Source organism: Papio anubis, chromosome 7 (genome assembly GCF_008728515.1).
Source record: "Papio anubis isolate 15944 chromosome 7, Panubis1.0, whole genome shotgun sequence".
Classification (NCBI taxonomy): domain Eukaryota; kingdom Metazoa; phylum Chordata; class Mammalia; order Primates; family Cercopithecidae; genus Papio; species Papio anubis.
The window spans coordinates 75,373,209-75,393,427 of record NC_044982.1 but is presented as its reverse complement, the minus strand read 5'-3'; the positions used below and the strand labels follow the sequence as shown (position 1 = coordinate 75,393,427).

General features: G+C 35.9%; 1 protein-coding gene and 1 non-coding gene across 10 annotated transcripts in view; one reads left to right on the top strand and one right to left on the bottom strand.

The window, feature by feature from the left end:
- The window catches only part of HECTD1 (HECT domain E3 ubiquitin protein ligase 1), a 110,111-nt gene that overhangs the window by 24,994 nt on the left and 64,898 nt on the right, over positions 1 to 20,219 (bottom strand). For 7 of the 9 annotated variants that reach the window (XM_031668202.1, XM_031668200.1, XM_031668206.1 and 4 more), the window contains 10 exons: positions 19,768 to 19,914; positions 17,485 to 17,579; positions 15,560 to 15,665; positions 12,611 to 12,745; positions 11,540 to 11,679; positions 10,935 to 11,258; positions 9,587 to 9,753; positions 9,316 to 9,492; positions 4,733 to 5,569; positions 3,827 to 4,048 (listed from right to left, as the gene is read on the bottom strand). In XM_031668202.1, coding sequence (XP_031524062.1) covers positions 3,827 to 4,048; positions 4,733 to 5,569; positions 9,316 to 9,492; positions 9,587 to 9,753; positions 10,935 to 11,258; positions 11,540 to 11,679; positions 12,611 to 12,745; positions 15,560 to 15,665; positions 17,485 to 17,579; positions 19,768 to 19,914 — 2,350 coding nt within the window. The remainder of the gene's footprint in view (positions 1 to 3,826; positions 4,049 to 4,732; positions 5,570 to 9,315; positions 9,493 to 9,586; positions 9,754 to 10,934; positions 11,259 to 11,539; positions 11,680 to 12,610; positions 12,746 to 15,559; positions 15,666 to 17,484; positions 17,580 to 19,767; positions 19,915 to 20,219) is intronic. The other 2 variants (XM_031668205.1, XM_031668207.1) reach the window with 2 other exon arrangements.
- On the top strand, positions 18,590 to 18,700 carry LOC116276009. Its single transcript, XR_004185470.1, has one exon. It is a non-coding gene; the product is annotated as a U6 spliceosomal RNA (small nuclear RNA).

The following is a 20,219-nucleotide window of genomic DNA, read 5'->3' as shown; positions in this document are numbered from 1 at the left end:
TGCTGACAAACTGTTCTTCATAAAAACTGAAAAAAAGAGGACTAAACGGATTAAAACAGAAGTTTTTACTGGATCTGGAAAAAATAGTCAAATATAATATCAGAACGGCACAAAGGATAAAAAACAAAATACTTTATATTGCTAAAGAACATCCAGAAGACAATTTATAGTTACTCAGAAACTTACAGACCACTGAACCAATTAGTTTTTAGTCCAATAATCACACAGGACTAAACATTCAGTGCCTTTTACTGGATGGCCAGTAGAAGAAGTCTGCCATTATATTTAATTAGTTTCTAAGGGTACACATTTTTTTTTTTGTAATCAACTTTCTCAGGTTGAAAGGTCTACATTTTTAAAACATTGTAATGCTTTGAAATCAGAATGTATCTTACAAACAATGGCAAGTCAGAATTAAATTGCAACATTTTTAACCTTAGCAATATAAAAAAATTGGTGTGTCTTACAATCAAAGGCATCTTAAATTTGATAAAATATGTTACCCTTTAACACTTGTAAGGAGCCACCTGCAATTTAGGAACTGGTATGATGTGGTGATACACAAAATAAATCTATTCCACTCTATTTATCTTTTAAGAAACATAATCTAACTTCATATATTGAAATTCTATCTCTAATGTGTTACAACTGACTGATGTCCATTTTTTCTTTCTCATCTTCCCTTTTTCACCAGCATTAAAAAGCTCTATATTTCACACATGTGACCACATCATAGAATGAAATGTCTCTCAAAACACAACATGTTATGGTATTCGTGCCTGTGGTAAGAGAAAAACCACAAAACACAGTAAAAGTTTACACGGCATATACAGATGGTATAAACTGATGTTACTCTGATCCTTCACCCCAGCAGTCTTAAAGTGTCTACCAGCTTTAACAATATAAAAAAGAAATCTTCTATCATATGTTCTCACTTATAAGTAGAAGCTAAACCTTGGGTACACATGGACATCAAGATAGGAACAGTAGACACTAGTGACTCCAAAAGGAATCAGGAGTGGGCAAGGACTGAAAAACTTCCTATTGGGTACTATGTTCACTATTTGAGTGACAAGATCAATATAAGTCCAAACCTCAGCATCACGCAATATATCCCTATAACAAACCTGCACATGTATTCCCTGAATCTAAAATAAAAAATACATTAAATTTTTTTTCATCACCTCACAATAAATTTTTTTTTGAGACAGAGTCTCACACTGTCCCCCAGGCTGGAGGGCAATGGCACAATCTTGGCTCACTGCAACCTCCGCCTTCCGTGTTCAAGAGATTCTCCTGCCTCAGCCTCCCAAGTAGCTGGGTCTACAGGCGCCCGCCACCATACCCGGCTAGTTTTTATATTTTTAGTAGAGACGGGGTTTCACCATATTGGCCAGGCTGGTCTCAAACTCCTGACCTTGTGATCTGCCCACCTCGGCCTCCCAAAGTGCTGGGATTATAGGCATGAGCCACTGCACACGGCCAACAATAAATTTTTTTAAGGCTGGTCAAACCTAACAACAAAATTTAAAAGTCAATCAGTAGTTCTAACTTTTTTTTTTTTGGAGACAGAGTCTTGCTCTGTCACCCAGGCTGGAATGCAAATGGCACAATCTTGGCTCAATGCAACCTCTGCCTCCCAGGTTCAAATGATTCTGGTGCCTTAGCCTCCTATGCAGTTAGGACTGTAGGCGTGGGCCACCACACCTGGCTAATTTTTTGTACTTTAGTAAAGAGGGTTTCGCCATGTTGCCCAGGCTGGCCTCACGCTCCTGACCTCAGGCAATATGCCCACTTCAGCCTCTCAAAGAGCTAGGATTACAGGCGTAAGCCATAGCGCCCCGCCAGTTTACTCTTCCCTCCCCACGATCATCTTTAACTTCCCATGACCAAGAACTAATGCTTGAAGTTAACATAATAACAAATAAGTAGAGAGGGGCACAGGGCCACCATGAGAAATAATAAATCAGAAAACAGTTTATGCAATCAATTTATAACATTTTGGTGTAATAATCACCATTTTGCTACACATTTGTTTGATAAGAAAAGCGGAAACAGAAATATAACTACTTTCTTAAAACTTTGGAACATCATATCAAATTCTTGCTATGAATTAGGAGAGGCTATATTCTCACAAAAATGAAGAAAACATTAAAAAGGGGGTATACACAAAATAGCACTTTAAAAATGTATTTTCATATAAACTTTGTCTTTAAAATTACTCCCAATTTTTTTTTAAAGAAAAACAGGCAATATGATCAAGGATATATGGTAAAGGGTATTCCAAAACAATAGGGATGGAGTGCAATGTTTTGGAAAGCAATTCAGTAATTATTATTTTAGGCATTTATCCTAAGGAAATATACTAAAATACAGTACAAGAAAGTTCATTCATGATGATGTTTATGGTAACGAAAAAGTTATAACTTAAATATAAAAAATTGATAATTTATTAAATGATCATACAGTGAAATATTTGACAGTCATTTCAAATGTTACAGAAACCCATCCAACATATGTGAAAATGTTTTCACAATGTATTGAGTGAAAACAGCTGGCAGAAAAGGATATGATCCTTTTTTGTTAAAAAAGCAAAATCATACATCAAATGATATACATCAAATGATTAACAGTGGTTGTCACTGGTAGGTGGTGACTAGACGATTTTAATTTTCTTCTAGTTTCTATTCAGAGCATTATTTTTCTAATAAGATAAAATAAGAGAAATAGAAACACAGACTGTATCTTAACTGAATCAAATACATCCCTTTGATTACAACATGGAAGCCATAAGGCTGTTACTGAACTTTCTGAATAAAATTTAATTTGCAAGAATCATGCGTTACCTAACTAACGAATTATTTCCAAAAGTCTTTGATAACAGCATACAAGGAGTATCATTTTACAAACCTTATGAATCTATTACAGTTCTTCTCTCAGTAATAAGAGTGTCAAATCACTTTATGGTTCTTCCATTAAAACTTTTGTGACAAAAGGCAAAAAAAAAAAAAAATGACACATAAAGTCCCTAGATCTACTTCATGTATAATCAGATAACTGCAATTTTTTTTTTTTGAGACGGAGTCTCGCTCTGTAACCCAGGCTGGAGTGCAGTGGCCGGATCTCAGCTCACTGCAAGCTCCGCCTCCCGGGTTCACGCCATTCTCCGGCCTCAGCCTCCCGAGTAGCTGGGATTACAGGCAACCACCACCACGCCCAGCTATTTTTTTTGTATTTTTAGTAGAGACAGGGTTTCACCATGTTGGCCAGGCTGGTTTCGAACTCCTGACCTCGTCATCCACCTGCCTCAACCTGCCAAAGTGCTGGGATTACAAGCGTGAGCTACTGCGCCTGGCCCAAAGATTACATATTTATAAGAAGAGAGAATAATTCTCTTTAAACAAAAGTTTAAAATATCAGGAGAGGCCGGGCGCGGTGGCTCAAGCCTGTAATCCCAGCACTTTGGGAGGCCGAGACGGGCGGATCACGAGGTCAGGAGATCGAGACCATCCTCGCTAACACGGTGAAACCCCGTCTCTATTAAGAAATACAAAAAACTAGCCGGGCGAGGTGGCGGGCGCCTGTAGTCCCAGCTACTCGGGAGGCTGAGGCCGGAGAATGGCGTGAACCCGGGAGGCGGAGCTTGCAGTGAGCTGAGATCTGGCCACTGCACTCCAGCCTGGGCGACAGAGCGAGACTCCGTCTCAAAAAAAAATAAAAAAATAAATAAAAAATAAAATAAAATAAAATAAAATATCAGGAGAAAACATAATAAAAGTATCATTATTTAAGTGTCTAAATACTTCAATTTTGAATTATAACTTACCATATAAGGAATATTCTGCTTCCTGACCTGTGTCACTCTCACTGGAAGTTGATGTGAGGCTGGTGGTTAAAGTATTACTTAATGATTGACCAACTGATAAAACTGTTGTTGCTGTAGCTACATTGCTGCTGCTAGTAACACTGGACGTTGACATAGTCACTGTTGATGTAGTACCAGGTGTGGTCAAATTAGGGAAACTCTGAGCACCCATAAGAGGAGAAGCTAAAGACAAAAATGAAGCAAATCAGTACAAATAGGTGAGACTGTAGAAACCTTAGAAAAACCAAGTTTTATATTTTTTAAAGAGTGAGGTCATAAAACACACTAATAATAAAATGGTTCCTGAAAAGCAACAACTTTGGGAACCCAACTGAAATCCAACTAAAAATTCTTTTTATAGCACTATTATATTTTTAAATATTATGCCTAACTTTTTTAAAGAAATGAAACAAGCAATGAAATAATTCCCAATGTATTTTCCAAGGGAATTATTTTGACCTGTTAGCAGCTTAAATTGGAATTTAACTTTCAGAAGCTAAGATCAATGTAGAGTCTAAATAAAAGCTATACTTACATGATGCTTTGGTTTCACTGCACTATGATAACATTTAATAGTCATCTATTTCCTCATGCAACTTTGCTTAATGATGTATCATAAAGGAGTGAAAATCAGAAGTATTGTTTTATCCTTCTAGAATAAGAGGTTCTTTATCACACCTAATCTGAATTCTGAAAATATGATGATTCTAGAGAACTTAACTTCATATTCCTGAAGTGCTAAATTTGATGTAGCTTTATCTAATATGGTTAATGACCTAGTTAAAAACTGCAGCCAGAACAAGAGACCCTACTTTGCATCCCTCCAAGTGGAAAAAGCATTGGTTCCAGAAGGAAAAGCTCACTTACTTGCTGTGCTCATCACATTCCTCCCCAAAGTATTAGTGTTGTTATCACTGCTGCTTCGGCTTAGATTCATGTTGTTCGTGGCATTAGTCCGTGCTATGTTTGCCACTCTCCTTACAAAACTCTCCAAGCTAGATGTTTCTCTTGAGGACAGGTTAGGTACACTTGCACTAGAGCTCATAGGGGCCCCAGCAGCCAACAAAGAACTCACTGACAGTCTGTTACTTGCTGAAGAGCTAAGAGGTCGTTGTGAAGCTGCTTCTTTATTAGTTAATTCAGATACTGAACTAACATCAGGAGAACTAACACTGACAATTCCCATGGATATTGCACTAGACTCCCCAGGAGTACGAACAGAACTATCGGGGCCTAACTTCCTTTCAGCATTTTCACTTCCCGTCTCCGCTGTTAAGGTGCTGGTGCTTGCACTGGAAGACGACCCTACTTCTGTTTGAGGGACGTTTTCAGCAGATGAAAGAACAACAATTGGTTCATGGACATCAGCTCCTGAAACTATACTGTGTTCCATTACAATTTCTGATCTCCGTTCCGTTTTGGTCGAACCCAAGCTGATGTCGCTGCTACTGGCCACGCTACACACAGAACTGCTGCTTCCTTTTCTACTTGAGGAGCCTGCAGCAGCAGATGTCTTGTCTGGACAGTTGTTTTTCACCAAGCTGCTCCATGATTGCGTTGTGCCTGAAACAGTGGATGAAACAGGTTTGGGTGATGCCACTGTATCAGGGTCGTACCCTGGTGCAAGCTTGAGGTCAAATTTTCCTTCTGCGCCCATACGGTAAGAGTTTGAGCCACCAGCATCCCAGGTGACATCAATCCAGCCTGGAAAGGGACAGGAGTTTGTGAGACCCAGCAGAAAGCAGATAGGAGCGTGTCAGACAGTAGCTCCACAATATGGGATCAGCTTTTCATCAGTGCTGTCCTTTTCTGAATTTCTAGTCAATCAAGGTCTGCCAACTAAAATATATGTAAATTTTTGGACTCAATTATTTGACTATATGACTAGTTATCTGAAAGTCTATAATATTTAACTCTCATGATAAAAATATTTTAAGGACAAGAAATATGTACTGTATACAAGGGTTTCCAGGAAATGTTTAAAATTCTTCCTTTTATTTCCCTTATTTCTGAACTATTCAGTCTATGACATTTAAAAGCAATGTAAAGGTCATGTTTAAATCTACTGGGTTGTTTTTCATTTTTAAAATTATTTGATTTTTAGAGATGAGGTCTTGCGTTGCCCATGCTAATCTTGAACTCCTGGGCTTAAATGATCCTCCCACCTCAGCCTCTTGAGTAGCTGGGATTACAGATGTGAGCCACTGCACCTGGCTTGGTTACTTCTTAAATGGAAGAACTGTTTAAGAAATTTTAAAAGATTGATATACGTGGTAAAATACGGCCACTTCTGCAAGTAAACACAATCTAGGTAAAAGTTTTTAAATTGCTAAGTATAATTATGTGTAGTCAAATTTTCTGTCTAGAAAAACGTGCTAGCTTACCATTAATTTCTTACCATTAATTTTGGCTAACCTCTCAAAATACTCATATATTACCACAGAAATTTTAGGTCACTAGCTCAAATAAAATACTAAAGTTAGCATTTCGGTTGTGTTCTCAAAGTTCAGTGGTTCCTTGGTTCTCTTATGTTAAATAATTAAGTTCAATAAATTTGAATAAGCACAGAAAATTCTAAAAAAAAATTTAAAGAGCATACTGAGCTCTTTTATTAGAAACTATCTGCTAAAGCTACTAACATGTACAGAACTAATGAGCATAATGATATTCAATTTATATATTTACTTGTAGTTGAAAAATAATATTCTTTTTTAAAAAAGATAATGAATCTCCAAAAGCAAAAAAAAAAAAAATTGTCTATTAAAAGAAAATTAATATAAATTTTACAATCTTATTTTAGTGTTACAAGCTAACTATTTCAGGGAAAAACATAAGACACAAAAAACATTTTTTTAAAACTATAACAAGCCTTTATAAAGTTCTTACCCACACATAAAAGGGGCCCAAGCTCACATACACACCCATCCACACACCCAGATGCCCACCCACACATACACCAAGTTCATATGTTTATGCTGGCACTCAGAGGGAAATAATATTGAATTACCTGTGGGGATTATCTGCATATGTGTTCTTTGAAAGGAAAAGTGACTGCCCCAAATCTACATAAGTAGCTTAGATGAGATTTTTCAATTGCCTCTATTGTTTTCTGTATGCTGAAATAATCTCTGAAGAACCAACATTTAACTATCTCTTCTGCTACACAGAAATGTGTGAGAAAAGAAGAAGGTTCAAAAACATAGCCCAATCTCAAATAAAAGTAACTTTTGTATTGTATTAATTGGCCCAAAAAACATACTCTCTCAACTCCTTCTATGCCGAAAAGATAGACAAAAAAAATAGAGTCAGTAATGACTAGCCATCATTAAAAATGGTTGGCTTAAGTATCTGAAAGCTAAGAACCCTCTCTGACATAGAGACTTAAAGGCATAACTTGATGGGAACGGTCATGTTGATTAGCCAAAACTAAATTTCTACATTTGTCAGATCAGCAAAAATAGGCCTTTCTTGAATGCTAAACCCTGAAATTTCTAGGCTACATGATTTCTGTTTTTCCCATCTGTGGCAGATAAAACAAAATAAAACAAAAAAAAAACACTCAAAATATTCAGATTTACATGTGAGCACTCTGTCATAAGGAGATGCCATACCTCACAGTTCAAATGTCTTTTATAGATCAGTAACATTATACTGAAATGTAATTGCAACTTACTATGCAGCACAAATGAATCAAGAAGAAAAATAACCTACAGTGTCTATTTACCTTTGTATAGGCAATTGCTTAAGTTACTCTGCTTTTAACATTTGTACTTCAATAAAATGCTTATGTATGTATAGGAATATCACAGTGCAAGATGCTGCTAGTCCAGACACAAAGTATTAAAATTATTTTGTGAAGATTGGTGGTTGTATTAAAACTGTTGTGCCATTGTATCTTGGGGGAAAAAAAAATATTCTAATTTCCCTATGCAATTGCTTCAGTTGACTCCATCCCGAGAAAAAAGAACTGCATTCACACGCCTCTAACTAGCCTCTTCTTCTCAAGTCACATACATCAAGGCCAAAACAATTACAGGAAACAGAATAACAACTTTTTAATAAGTATCATCAAGATGCCCAAAAAACAAGAAAATTTGAAATTTCTGAGTTGAATGGTACTACTGATGTCTCAACTATTACTGGTATTTATGAATTTTAGGTCACTGTAAACCTGTATGATTAAAATGATTTGCAATTAGGGCCTGATACTACATAAAAACATCTGGCAGTAAAATAATCCAAGAAATAGAATCTTAAAAGCAATATAATCAAAGGGTTTATTTGAATAAATGAATGTCTTTACCACATAACACATGAAATTAAATGTCAGTCATTCTCCTAAGTACTGTCACATTTATTCTAGCTCTTTAAATATGTGGTGTAAGTTGCCGGGCGTGGTGGCTCATGCCTGTAATCCCAGCACTTTGGGAGGCCGAGGCGGGTGGATCACCTGAGGTCAGGAGATTGAGACCAGCCTGACCAACAGGGAGAAACCCCGTCTCTACTAAAAATACAAAATTAGCCGGGCATGGTGGCGCACGCTTGTAATCCTAGCTAGTTGGGAGACTGAGGCAAGAGAATCGCTTGAACCCGGGAGGCAGAGGTTGCAGTGAGCCGATATCACACCATTGCACTCCAGGGAACAAAAGCAAGACTCTCTCAAAAAAAAAAAAAAAAAAAAGCCACAACAAATGTGCTTTAAGTTGAGAATATAAACATTTTACTTTTTTAAATGCTAAAAACTGATACAAAATTGATAAAAACAAACCCACTGATGTTTAGGCAAATTATCTGCTAATAAATCAACCTTATAGTTTGAAGAAAACAATTTGCCACTATAATTGCTTTGAAGTTAATAGCAATAAGTGGATGACTTTGCTAAACTTTGCAGCATCAAAGAAACTCAACTCACATAGCAATATTTACAAAACATGATAAACTCCTCCCAAAAAAGCAGGTAGGCTGAGAAACATTTTGAAACAATAATAATCTACTAACAGATTAAGAGACGATGCGTTTTGTTCCATGCTTTATTAAAAAATAGTTAAGTAAAAATGCTAATCCTTTTTCTTCTACATGATTTATGATACCATAAAAATTATTGCGTGATTCCTGTGACACTAACAAGATAAAGAAAAGCATAAGAAGTTAAAATAAAACTCACAGTAAGCTTGAAAATAAACTAGAGGGAAAAAAACCAGAAGTGTATCTTGAAGATACTCAACTTACACTAGGCTTGATCACTTCCAAAATATTACAAGTTTCTAGTCAAAACCCAAGAACTTAAAATTTTCCCTTATTTTCTTTACATTTTTTCCATTTACAATGTGATATCAACAGTTCTTCTAAACAGTGCTCATACATTTATGCAATTTATAAATTATCTTGAAAGACATAAGAAAAAACTTAACTACCCATTTTCTACACAAATGTGCTGAGCACCTACTCACCATTGTGCAGTTCTCCTGTGACAGTGCCTTCTCCCTGTGGGCTGCCATCCTGATCTCGCCATTTCCAATCCAAGCCTCTGATAACACGAGCTCCTGGAACCATGTATTTCAGAACCTGGGAGCGTACTAGACGTCTCTGCCGTCTAAGATTAGCTTCTGCTTCTTTAGCTGCTTTCCCTTTTAGGCAGAAATTGGAGAAATAAAAACCAAAACACTTTTTACAAAAGTAATTGTTTCAATAAGTTAGAAAAGTCTCCTATCATCTCTTTACCTAGCTGATCTTCACATACTCCATTTACAGTGCCATAAAGTTCAAATCCAGATAGTGAGAGGTAGTGTGTCTGTCCACTGGCATTTTTCCCCATCTGTTTAATTCTCACATGTCTCCACCCTTGTTTCTCATCCTTTGGTGGATCAAGAGGCCAAGTTGCAGTTGACCTGTTAATATGTTAGAGAAAAAATTATGTAATATTTTAAAACAGATGAAAAAGAAATTCAAGATGGGGAAGATTTTTTATATAACAGAGACCTGTAGAAAAAATACACTAACTTTCATATTCACTCAACAGTTCATTACAAGAATCAAGAAATCAAGGGAAAAAAAGTAGTCAAGAAAACAAGTTAAAAATGAAACGCTTAAATGTACGCTATTGATTTGACTCATAACATTAATGATTTATGATTAATATAATTCAAAGATAAAAGACAAAACGATGGGTGCAGTGGTGTGCCCCTGTTGTCTCAGCTACTTGGGTGGCTGAGGTGAGGGGAATCACTTGAGGCCAGGAGTTAGAAAGCAGCCAACATAACAAGACCCCATTCTCTTCATACACAAAAAAGAAAAAAGAAAAAAAAAAGTTTACAAAGAGTAGGAGAAATTCTCTTATGATGGAAAAAAGGACTTAAAAACGTTTTTTGCAAAGTTTTAAATAACGTATTAATATTTTGTCTTTAAAGCATGAAAAAGGGGTAAAAACATCACCTATTAATCCTAATGTTAAGAAGCTCCTCTCATACCATATCAAATGCCAAAAGCAATTTAAGTATATAATCTACTCCTTGATATGTGCCAAAATGTATAAATAAAATTTAGTATAACTAATATTTTAGAAGTTACTGACTTGTCTTTTAAAAACTAATTCAATACATAAAATTTAAGGATAGATAAAAATAAAAACATTTTAAGTCAGCCTTAATTCTACAACCAGCAATAGCCACTGCTAATATGTTGAACATTCCAAAGTATTACGTGATTATATGGAGTTGATGGAAAGCTTATTTCACTTGTGTCCATTAGTGTGCTGTGTGTGTGTGTGTGTGTGTGTGTGTATGTATATATAGCTATATACCAATTTTTAAAATATTCATAGCTTCTCAGCCTTTTGGCTAAGATCCAGTGTAAAATACTCAGCTCAGTTTTCTACTATTTAATCTAAACCTTTTGACAAAGTTTTAGTAAAGTTTCAAACTTTTAATGCCTGAAGTATCAAGTGATTTGTTTTTAGAAGGAAAATTTTGCTTCAATATTTCACAAAGAAGAGAGCTCTAGAGTATAAAATTATAAAAATAAACAAAGCTCTTTAGTGAGTTTTCCAATTTGCAAAGACTCCTCAACTAACCCTGGTTCATTGAGACTGCAGTCATCAACATGGGTATACAAAGAAGTCCAGTTCTGTCCATCTTTGGATACCTGGAAAACCCAATTTCTCAGTGCAGACCTTCCATAACCACGAGCATGACGAAGTGTATATGCTGATGGTATCACCCAGAGACCCAGATCTATGGCAAACCAGGCATTCTTATCATCATTGCTATGACAATTTAAAGCTGAATTATCACGACTTAGTATGTCTTCTAAGCGGCCATAAGGTAGATTTCTTCCTTCTGATGACGTTACTACTACAAGTCCATAGGCAGCTGGATTTACCCATTCATAAGCAGTTCTATACAAAAATAAAGAAAAATTAGCAAATAACAATGTTAAGATAATTGCATTTGCAGAAGGTTTTAAATATAAAAGTATATTAAGTACAATTCTAGAATTAGCAATTTAGACATTTTTTTCCTCATAAAAAGTAATTTGGATAATCTTAACTTCTACCTACAAGGCAAACTTCCTTAAACCACAGAATATTCAGAGTGTTAACAATTTTATTCTACTTCCTACAATTCTTTTACCAAGTGAATATGGTCACTCAAGCTTAAAGTAGAATGACTGACTTACTTTGCATTTGTTCCAATCCAGTAAATGATTCCATTTTCATCAAAATCATGCTGGTGCCGAAATATAAAATTTTGTCCTTCTCTTAATTTTCGAACAAAAACAAATGAAGATCGGTCAAAATCATACCACTGTTTTGCTACCTAAACCAAAGAAAATATGAAAGACAGTCACCTTAATAATGCTGTTTTCAAGCATGTTACCTACTTTTTTCCTAACTCTTTAATGTGAATTGTTTTCTTTTATTATCACAAATGCTCATTTAGGCTGGGCGCGGTGGCTCACACCTATAATCCCAGCACTTTGGGAGGCTGAGGCGGGTGGATCATGAGGTCAAGAGATGGAGACCATCCTGGCCAAAATGGTGAAACCCTGTCTCTACTAAAAACACAAAAATTAGCCAAGCATGGTGGCAGGCACCTGTAGTCCCAGCTACTCGGGAGGCTGAGGCAGGAGAATCACTTGAACCTGGGAGGCGGAGGTTGCAGTGAGCCGAGATTGTGCCACTGCACTCCAGCCTGGCAACAGAGTGAGACTCCGTCTCAAAACAAAACAACAACAACAACAACAACAAAAAACAAACAAAAAACACAAATGTTCATTTAAAAATATGCAAAAAATACAAAGAAAAATAAAAAGTCCCACAACCAAAGCACCTTGCTATTACACAGAGTATTTCTTTAGTTTATTATTCCAATGGATAGGATAAAATAAATTCTTGATCATACTGTACAAAAACATTTTTCAGTTATCATTAGTCTTTATACATTTTTATGGCTATATGATATTCAAATTAACAGAAATAATTATACACAATTGTCAATTAAATTTAAATTTTTAATATGAATTATCTATTTAACATTAATTCATTGATTTGAATTAAGGTTTTTGTTTAGTATTTCAATATTACAAAATTATAATAAACATCTTCATGTAGAAATCAGTTCTAAAATGGAATTACTGGGCCAAACTGTATTACCATAACTCTGGATACATACTTCCCAAATTACTGTTCTAAAAGGCTAAACCACAGCTCAGAATGCCTATTTCACCATGCCCTTGCCAGAAACTCACCATTTTCAAAAGGTACTGTTCCAGAGATTCGACTGTAGCCAAAGGTTCCATCTTCAACATTCTGCCAGTCCTGTCAATCAATGCAGTTTCACCAGGTGCACGTTCCAACCGAAATCGTAATCTCCTTGTAAGTATCTACACAAAAACGATCAAAATACTTTGGAAAACGTCTTGGTTTTTGTCTCAGAGTTGTAAAAAATGATACACCCTAAAACAACTGCGATGTATGAAGTATAAACATAATGGAACTATGAACAAATGTCTGTTTTCTATTAAAGATTCTTTTTTTTTTTTTTTTTTTTTTTGAGATGGAGTCTCGCTCCTGTTGCCCAGGCTAGAGTGCAGTGGATTGATCTTGGCTTACTGCAACCTCTGCCTCCCGGCTTCAAGCGATTCTCCTACCTCAGCCACCCAAGTAGCTGGGATTACAGGCACATGCCACCACCCTGGCTAATTTTTGCATTCTTAGTAGAGACAGGTTTCACTATGTTGGCCAGGCTGGTCTCAAACTCTTGACCTCAGGTGATCCGCCCACCCTGGCCTCCCAAACTGCTGGGTTTACAGGCGTGAGACACCATGCCCAGCCTATTTAACATTCTTTAGGCCAGGCATGGTGGTTCAGACCTGTAATCCTAGCACTTTGGGAGTCTGAGGCAAGAGGATCAATTGCTTGTGCCTAGGAGTTCAAGACCAGCCTGGGCAACACAGTGAGACCTCATCTCTACATATTAAAACAAACAAACAAAAAATTAGCCGGGCATGCATGCCTGTAGTTCCAAGTATTGGGGAGGCTAAGGTGGGAAGATCAACTGAGCCTGGGACACAGAGGGTGCAGCGAGCCAAGATCATGACACTGCACTCCAAAAAACAACGCTACAGGGAAAGATTCTTTTATAAAAAGGCCACTGAGTAAGTTACAGTGGCTATCAAGAAAAAGATAGTTAACTTCCTAGAATTTCTAAACAACTTCAAATACACAACAATTTAAACAAACTTATAAAACTTTTTAACCAAAGTGACTTATAACTCACAATTTTCCAGGTAAGTTTTTGAAAAGTAGCTAATTGGCTTACTCCGCTAGAATATATTCTACAGGATAAGTATCCCTAATCTAAAAATCCGGAATCTTGAAAAGCTCCAAAATCTGAAACTTTCTGAGCACTGACATGATGCTCAAAGGAATGTTCACTGGAGCATTTCAGATTTTGGACTAGGAATGCTGAATCGGTAAGTATAATACAAATATTACAAAATCCAAAACACTTCTCGTTCCAAGCATTTTGGATAAAGAATACTCAACCTGTATGATCAAAGGCTAATAAACTTTAAGAGATGCAAAATAGTTTTTAATCCAATACATTTTAGTAAGCAACAAGCACAGGACTAGCAATTTTAGGTAGTTTCATTTCTGTACAAATCTTAACTAATTCCTATAAAGACAATTAAAGATTTGTATGTGCATTTTGGTAGTTTTAGACAGCAAAATCACCAGAGAGCACATTCCTGGCCTTCCTCTCTTTGGATCTTGCAAATCTCCTGAAGTGAAAAATGCGTAATAAAAGGCATTGGTGCACTGTCTTTGAGACTTATCTCCAACTCATCCACTTACCAGAAACAAAGCTTAAAAACGATGGACCAAACAGTCCCCCTTACCCCGGTTATTCTGTCTGAAACAAAACACAAAGTAGCCCTCTACATCTTTTACATATAGAATATCAGGTGCAACTACTGCACTGTAAAACTCCCTAGATAAGCACTCCAGTTTGGGAGTCTACTGGCACTGGTAACAGTACTGGGTTCTCAGAGGTATGGCAAGTTTTGTTAGCTTTGCATTGCTTTGGCATATATAGATCCTCAGTCACTCATTGAAGGCTATTATTTAAAAGAAACTATTCCATTCAGTAGAATGCAGAACAAAATTCAAAGCAGAAGGCCTTCCTAGGAAACTCTTAAGAAACCCACAAAAAAAGTGATAAAAGTTCTGGGCTAGGATATTAGTAAAATGTATTGTTTGTTTGCCTCTAGATCCCAGCTACTAAAGAAAAGAATAAATGAATGAATGAGAATATAAGTAGGAAGTTACATATTATATACAGAGATATATATATGGGGAGGAGGAGGGAAGGAAAAGAAACAGGCTATGAAACCATGTGGCTGACAGGACTAGTGAAGACTTGGGCAATCTGACTCTAACCACTGACATCAAGAAAGACCTGAAAAAAATTGTGCTTAAAACATCTTGACGTTTTTTCTTATGTTTACAATATAGAGATAAGGAAGGGACTTCCCATGGTCTGAATGTCTGTGTCCCCGCAAAATTCACGTGTTAAAACTTAATCCCCAGTGCAGTGATGTTGGACGGCGGAACTTTTGGGAGGGCTCTGCCCTCATGAATGGGATTAGTGTCCTTTTAAAAGAAGCCTGAGAGATCTTGTTCATCCCTTCTACCACGTGAGGACACAGCTAGAAGGTTCCATCTAAGAGGAATAGGCCCTCACCAGACACCAAATCTGCTGGCACCTTGATCTTGGACTTCCCTGCTGCCAGAATTGTGAGCAATTAATTTCTGTTTATTAAGTTCGCAGGAATTTTGTTACAGCAGCCCAAATGGACTAAGACAGAACTGACTCACAATTGTAGAATAAGAGGAACCCTTTTCTCAGCTTTTTCCACTGATATAATATCTTTTGCCACTTATGATCTACGAAATATAATTCTTTTAACAAATATTAAATGAATAAATGCATCATTTCCCAGTGATTTGATCAAACAAAACAGATTTCAAGTCATTAAGATCAATCGAATGGCATATAAGCTAAAATCTTTAAAGATTAAGTGAATCATTTTTATTTTAATCCAACGTGAAAGAAAATAATTTTTTTAAAGAAAAGTGTCACACTGTTCCTAGATGCATTCAGCAATACTAGCTACTACATTTTTTATGGTTACCTGGAGGTTATATGTGGATCCTGGTGTATCATACAAATGGAGAGGTAGGCGTTCAATAGATTCTAGTACAGCTATTAACTTTCGAATTAATGCAACTGCTGGTCGACTGTGAAGAAATAATTATTATTAAGAGCTTTTGTATAACTACATGTAAATGTTCATGCAGAAAATATAGTAATCAACTTCACTATATACCCCTACTTTTTCATGACTACAAAGTTTAATTTTTGTATTAGATTATGTCTGAGTAGAGATACTCTCACAACTCAATTTCCTTCACTTAAGAATAAAACGTTTCATTTTTCGAATAAAAACTTAATTATATTTAAAGCAGACGTATGATTTATTTTTAAAGTTTAAATAATTTTATTTGATATTTGATAAATAAAAAAGAATATAAAGCAACAAAGTTTTGAAAAAATATTTGATGGCAAGGATATTACAACATATCCTTTCTCATTGTTAGACTGTAAATTGCGATGACACTTCCAGAAAACAATGTGAAAATTTGAATCAAGAACTTTTAAAAATCATCTTGCAGAGCTGGGCAAGGTGGTATATGCTGGAGTCCCAGCTACAAGGAAAACTGAGAAAAGAGAATCACTTGAGCCCAGGAGTTTGAGGCTGTAGTGCAAAATTATGGCACCTGTAAATAGCCAGTGGACTCCAGCCTCAGCAACACAGCAAGACTCCATCTCTTTTTAAAAAAAAAAAAAAAAAAATCTATAACCTTTAACACAGTATTACCACTTACGGAATTTACGTAAAAAGATGTTTCCATTGAGACTAGTACATTTGAGTATTAGTAATAGTTTTCAAAGAGCTAAAATGTTTAACATAGCAATACTTCAATACATTATTATACATCCATAAATATATAATATGCATTCATTAAAAATGAAATTTGAAATTAACACAATTATCTGAATAAATTGTATAACTTGTTATTTTAAAAGTGCAATCCCATTCAAATGTACACAGAATAATATAATGAACCTTCATCAACCCAGCTTTAGCAATTAGCTACTAATGGCCAATCTGTCACCTAGGCTGGAGTGCAGTGACATGATCTCAGCTCACTGCAACCTCTGCCTCCAGGGTTCAAGGGATTCTCCTGCCTCAGCCTCCCGAGTAGCTGGGATTAAAGATGCCCACCACCAGGCCCAGCTAACTTTTTATTTTTAGTAGAGATCGTTTTTTACCATGTTGGCCAGGCTGGTCTCGAACTCCTGACCTCAAGTGATCCACCCACCTCAGCCTCCCACAGTCCTGGAATTACGGGTGTAAGACACCGTGCCTGGCCTCTCCTTCTTACATATTTTGAAAAAATACTAAAGAGCTTATCATTTCATCCAGAGATAGTCTTTGTACATAAATCTAACAAAAAAATTATTTTTTAAAAAAAGTATTACACTTTAAAAAAGAGAAATTATCACTTAATTTATCAAACATTTCATCAGTGTTCAAATTTTCAACTATCTTAAACAGTCATGTAATTTAAACTAAGTGATCAGGCCAGGAACGGTGGTTCATGCCTATAATCCCAACACTCTGGGCAGCCAAGACAGGAGAAATGCTTGAGCCCAGGAGGTTGAGGCTGCAGTAAGCTAAGATGACATCACTGCACTCCAGCCTGGGCAACAGAGCAAAACCTTGTCTGAATTTACAAAATAATAATTATCATGAATAAGTAAACTAAGTGATCAGTGGCATGCATACCAGACATGTAATTTCAATGTTTCTTTTTATTCCATTAGATTAAAAACTTCAAAAATTTTCCTATTATACACGTATAATATGTTACTTTCTTGTTAAATAAGAGTTTCTTTTGTGTGCATAAATGTTATACTAGACTTATTTTAAAGGAAGCATACCAACTGTGTAAACATTACAAACATCAAATTCAAAGAAATTTGGGGTTTTACCTTTCATCATCTTCATTTTCACTAAAGGCAGTTTTAAAAACATTTATTCTTTCTACCAGTTGACTACAATCTTGTTTCATATCCAAATCCATGCTCTAAAGAAAACAAAAAGTATAAAGTCTCAAAAAAAATAATTTAAGGATCTTACTGAAATTTATCGAAAACTAAGAGACAAATGTTAACATATTGTTATACAATGATCACTACAATCTGAATAAAATCATTAATCATTTCATTTTTCAATTAAAATTATTTTTACTATGTGACTAGTAGGCCATGGCTAACATACAAAATTTTTTCCTTCTTCAATGTTATAATGTACTCAGCAATTATGCTGCAAAATCAGTGTTTCCCCAAGTATACAAGATGGTTTCAGATTATATTAATATAGGAATGAACATTTTCCATTTTAACAGTACTATTTACTTTAATAAGTAGTAGAAAAAAACTGGCACATCAAAACTATTTCATAGATTACTAAGTGATATAATGTGATATATCACTGTAATAAATGGGAATAAATGCAAATAGTAAAGTTTATGAAGGGACTATGGGACTCATTGAAGTTCAAGTGCAATTTTTTTTTTTTTTTTGGAGACACAGTCTCGCTCTGTCACCCAGGCTGGAGTACAGTCGTGCTATCTCGGCTCACTGCAACCTCACCTCCCAGGTTCAAGCAATTCTCCTGCCTCAGAATTACAGAAGAGTAGATGGGACTACAGGTGCATGCCAACATGCCTGGCTAAATTTTTTTTGTATTTTTAATAGAAACAGGGTTTCACCATGTTGGCCAGGCTGGTCTCGCACTCCTGACCTCAAGTGTTCTGCCCACCGCGGCCTCCCAGAGTACTAGGAATACAGGCATGAGCCACCGTGCCCAGCCTAAAGTAAATCTTAAAAGTGCATCAGCACATACAATGATTAAGATCAAGAAATCAACTCTGGCCAGGCACAGTGGCTCATACCTGTAATCCCAGCACGTTGGGAGGCCAAGGCAGGCAGATAGCTTGAGCCCAGCCTGGGCAACATGGTGAACACGCAGATGCACACGCACAGGCAAGTGCACACACACACAGGCACACACACTAAAAACAATTAAAACTGAGTAGTTTGCGTTTCAGCAAGCAGTACGTGTACCAAAACTGAAATGATACAGAGATTAGTATGGCCCCTGCACAAGGATGACACACAAATTCGTGAAGCATTCCAAATTTTTAAAAATATAAATAATTAATTAGATAGAACTAAGTAGAACTGAAATGAAAATAATTCTTTCATTAAAATAAAGGAAAAAAGAGCCAGGTGTAATGGCTCACTTCTGTAATCCCAGCACTTGGGAGGCAAAGGCAGGCGGGTCACTTGAGGTCAGGAGTGCGAAATCAGCCTGGCCAACATGACAAAACCTCGTCTCTACTAAAAATATAAAAGTTAGCCGGGCAAGGTGGCAGGCGCCTATAATCCCAGTTACTCAGGAGGCTAAGGCAGGAGAATCACTTGAGCCCAGGAAGCAGAGGCTGCAGTGAGTCAGGACTGCACCACCGCACTCCAGCCTGGGTGACAAAGCGAGACTCTGTCTCAAAAATAAGTAAATATATAAACAAAGGAAAAAAGTTTTACCACAATAAAGAGGCATTCTTAAATCAAAAAAATATATAAGGTTATTAGCAAATATTTATCAAATTTTCACATAAACTTCCTACACTGTCTTTTTTTTTTTTCCTTTTAACTCATCTGTATTTGTTACAACTTTAAGCAGAATGTGACTCGAGCACTACATTTCCATCCACAAGACTGGGTCTGAGTTATCTTTGAATACATTTATGATATGCTTAGGTAGGCTTACAACTTTGCTCCTCCAAACAATACTTTTCTTTGGAAAACAGGCCCTGTGGAGAGTTCCTTCCATCATAAACTTCCTAAACTTTCACTGTTCATACATTATGTATATAACTTGAGTACTTAAGGTCTACAGACATATTCTATTTTATATAACTTAGGTAAAAATCAGAGCAGTGAATAATAAATCTTAGGCTTCAGTGTTTTTAGTCAACAAAACCTTTAGCATATTATAACTGGCAACTTAGAAATCAAAATAAACCATTATTTAATTCATTTGGCTCAAACTAACGATAAAACTTAAAGGATGAAGAAATTAGAAATATTAACATCATTCAGCTTTTAAATATTTCTTGACAAAACAAACTAAAAACTACTCTACCAAAGGAGTAACTACAAATAATTTTTAAAACTATATTTTTGTTCTTTACTACTTGATAAACTTACATTGTTTAACACAGTAAGAAGTGCCTGTACCAAGCCACTGCTACACATTTCATATGGTGAAATTGTGTTTTCATCCTTCAAAAGTACAATTAGGTTTTCTAAAGCTGTCTTCATTAAATCTCTCCACGTGTTCTCACTCTCAATACACTAAAATAAAAAAAAAAATTCATGAAGACAACCAAAAACATAAATATAGCTCTTAAAATAACTTATCAGAATACCAATTATCATGACAATAATTTAGATATTAAGCAAAATTAAAAGTTAAAATGATTAACACAAATTATGTCTACCAGAGGTCAGCAAACATTTTTGTAAAGGGCCCAGTGCAAATATTTTAGGTTTTGCAGGCCATATAGTCTACGTCACAACTATTCAACCATGCCCTTGTAGCACCAAAGTAGTTTTAGACAATATGTAAATGAATAAGCATGGCTACGTGTGATAAATTA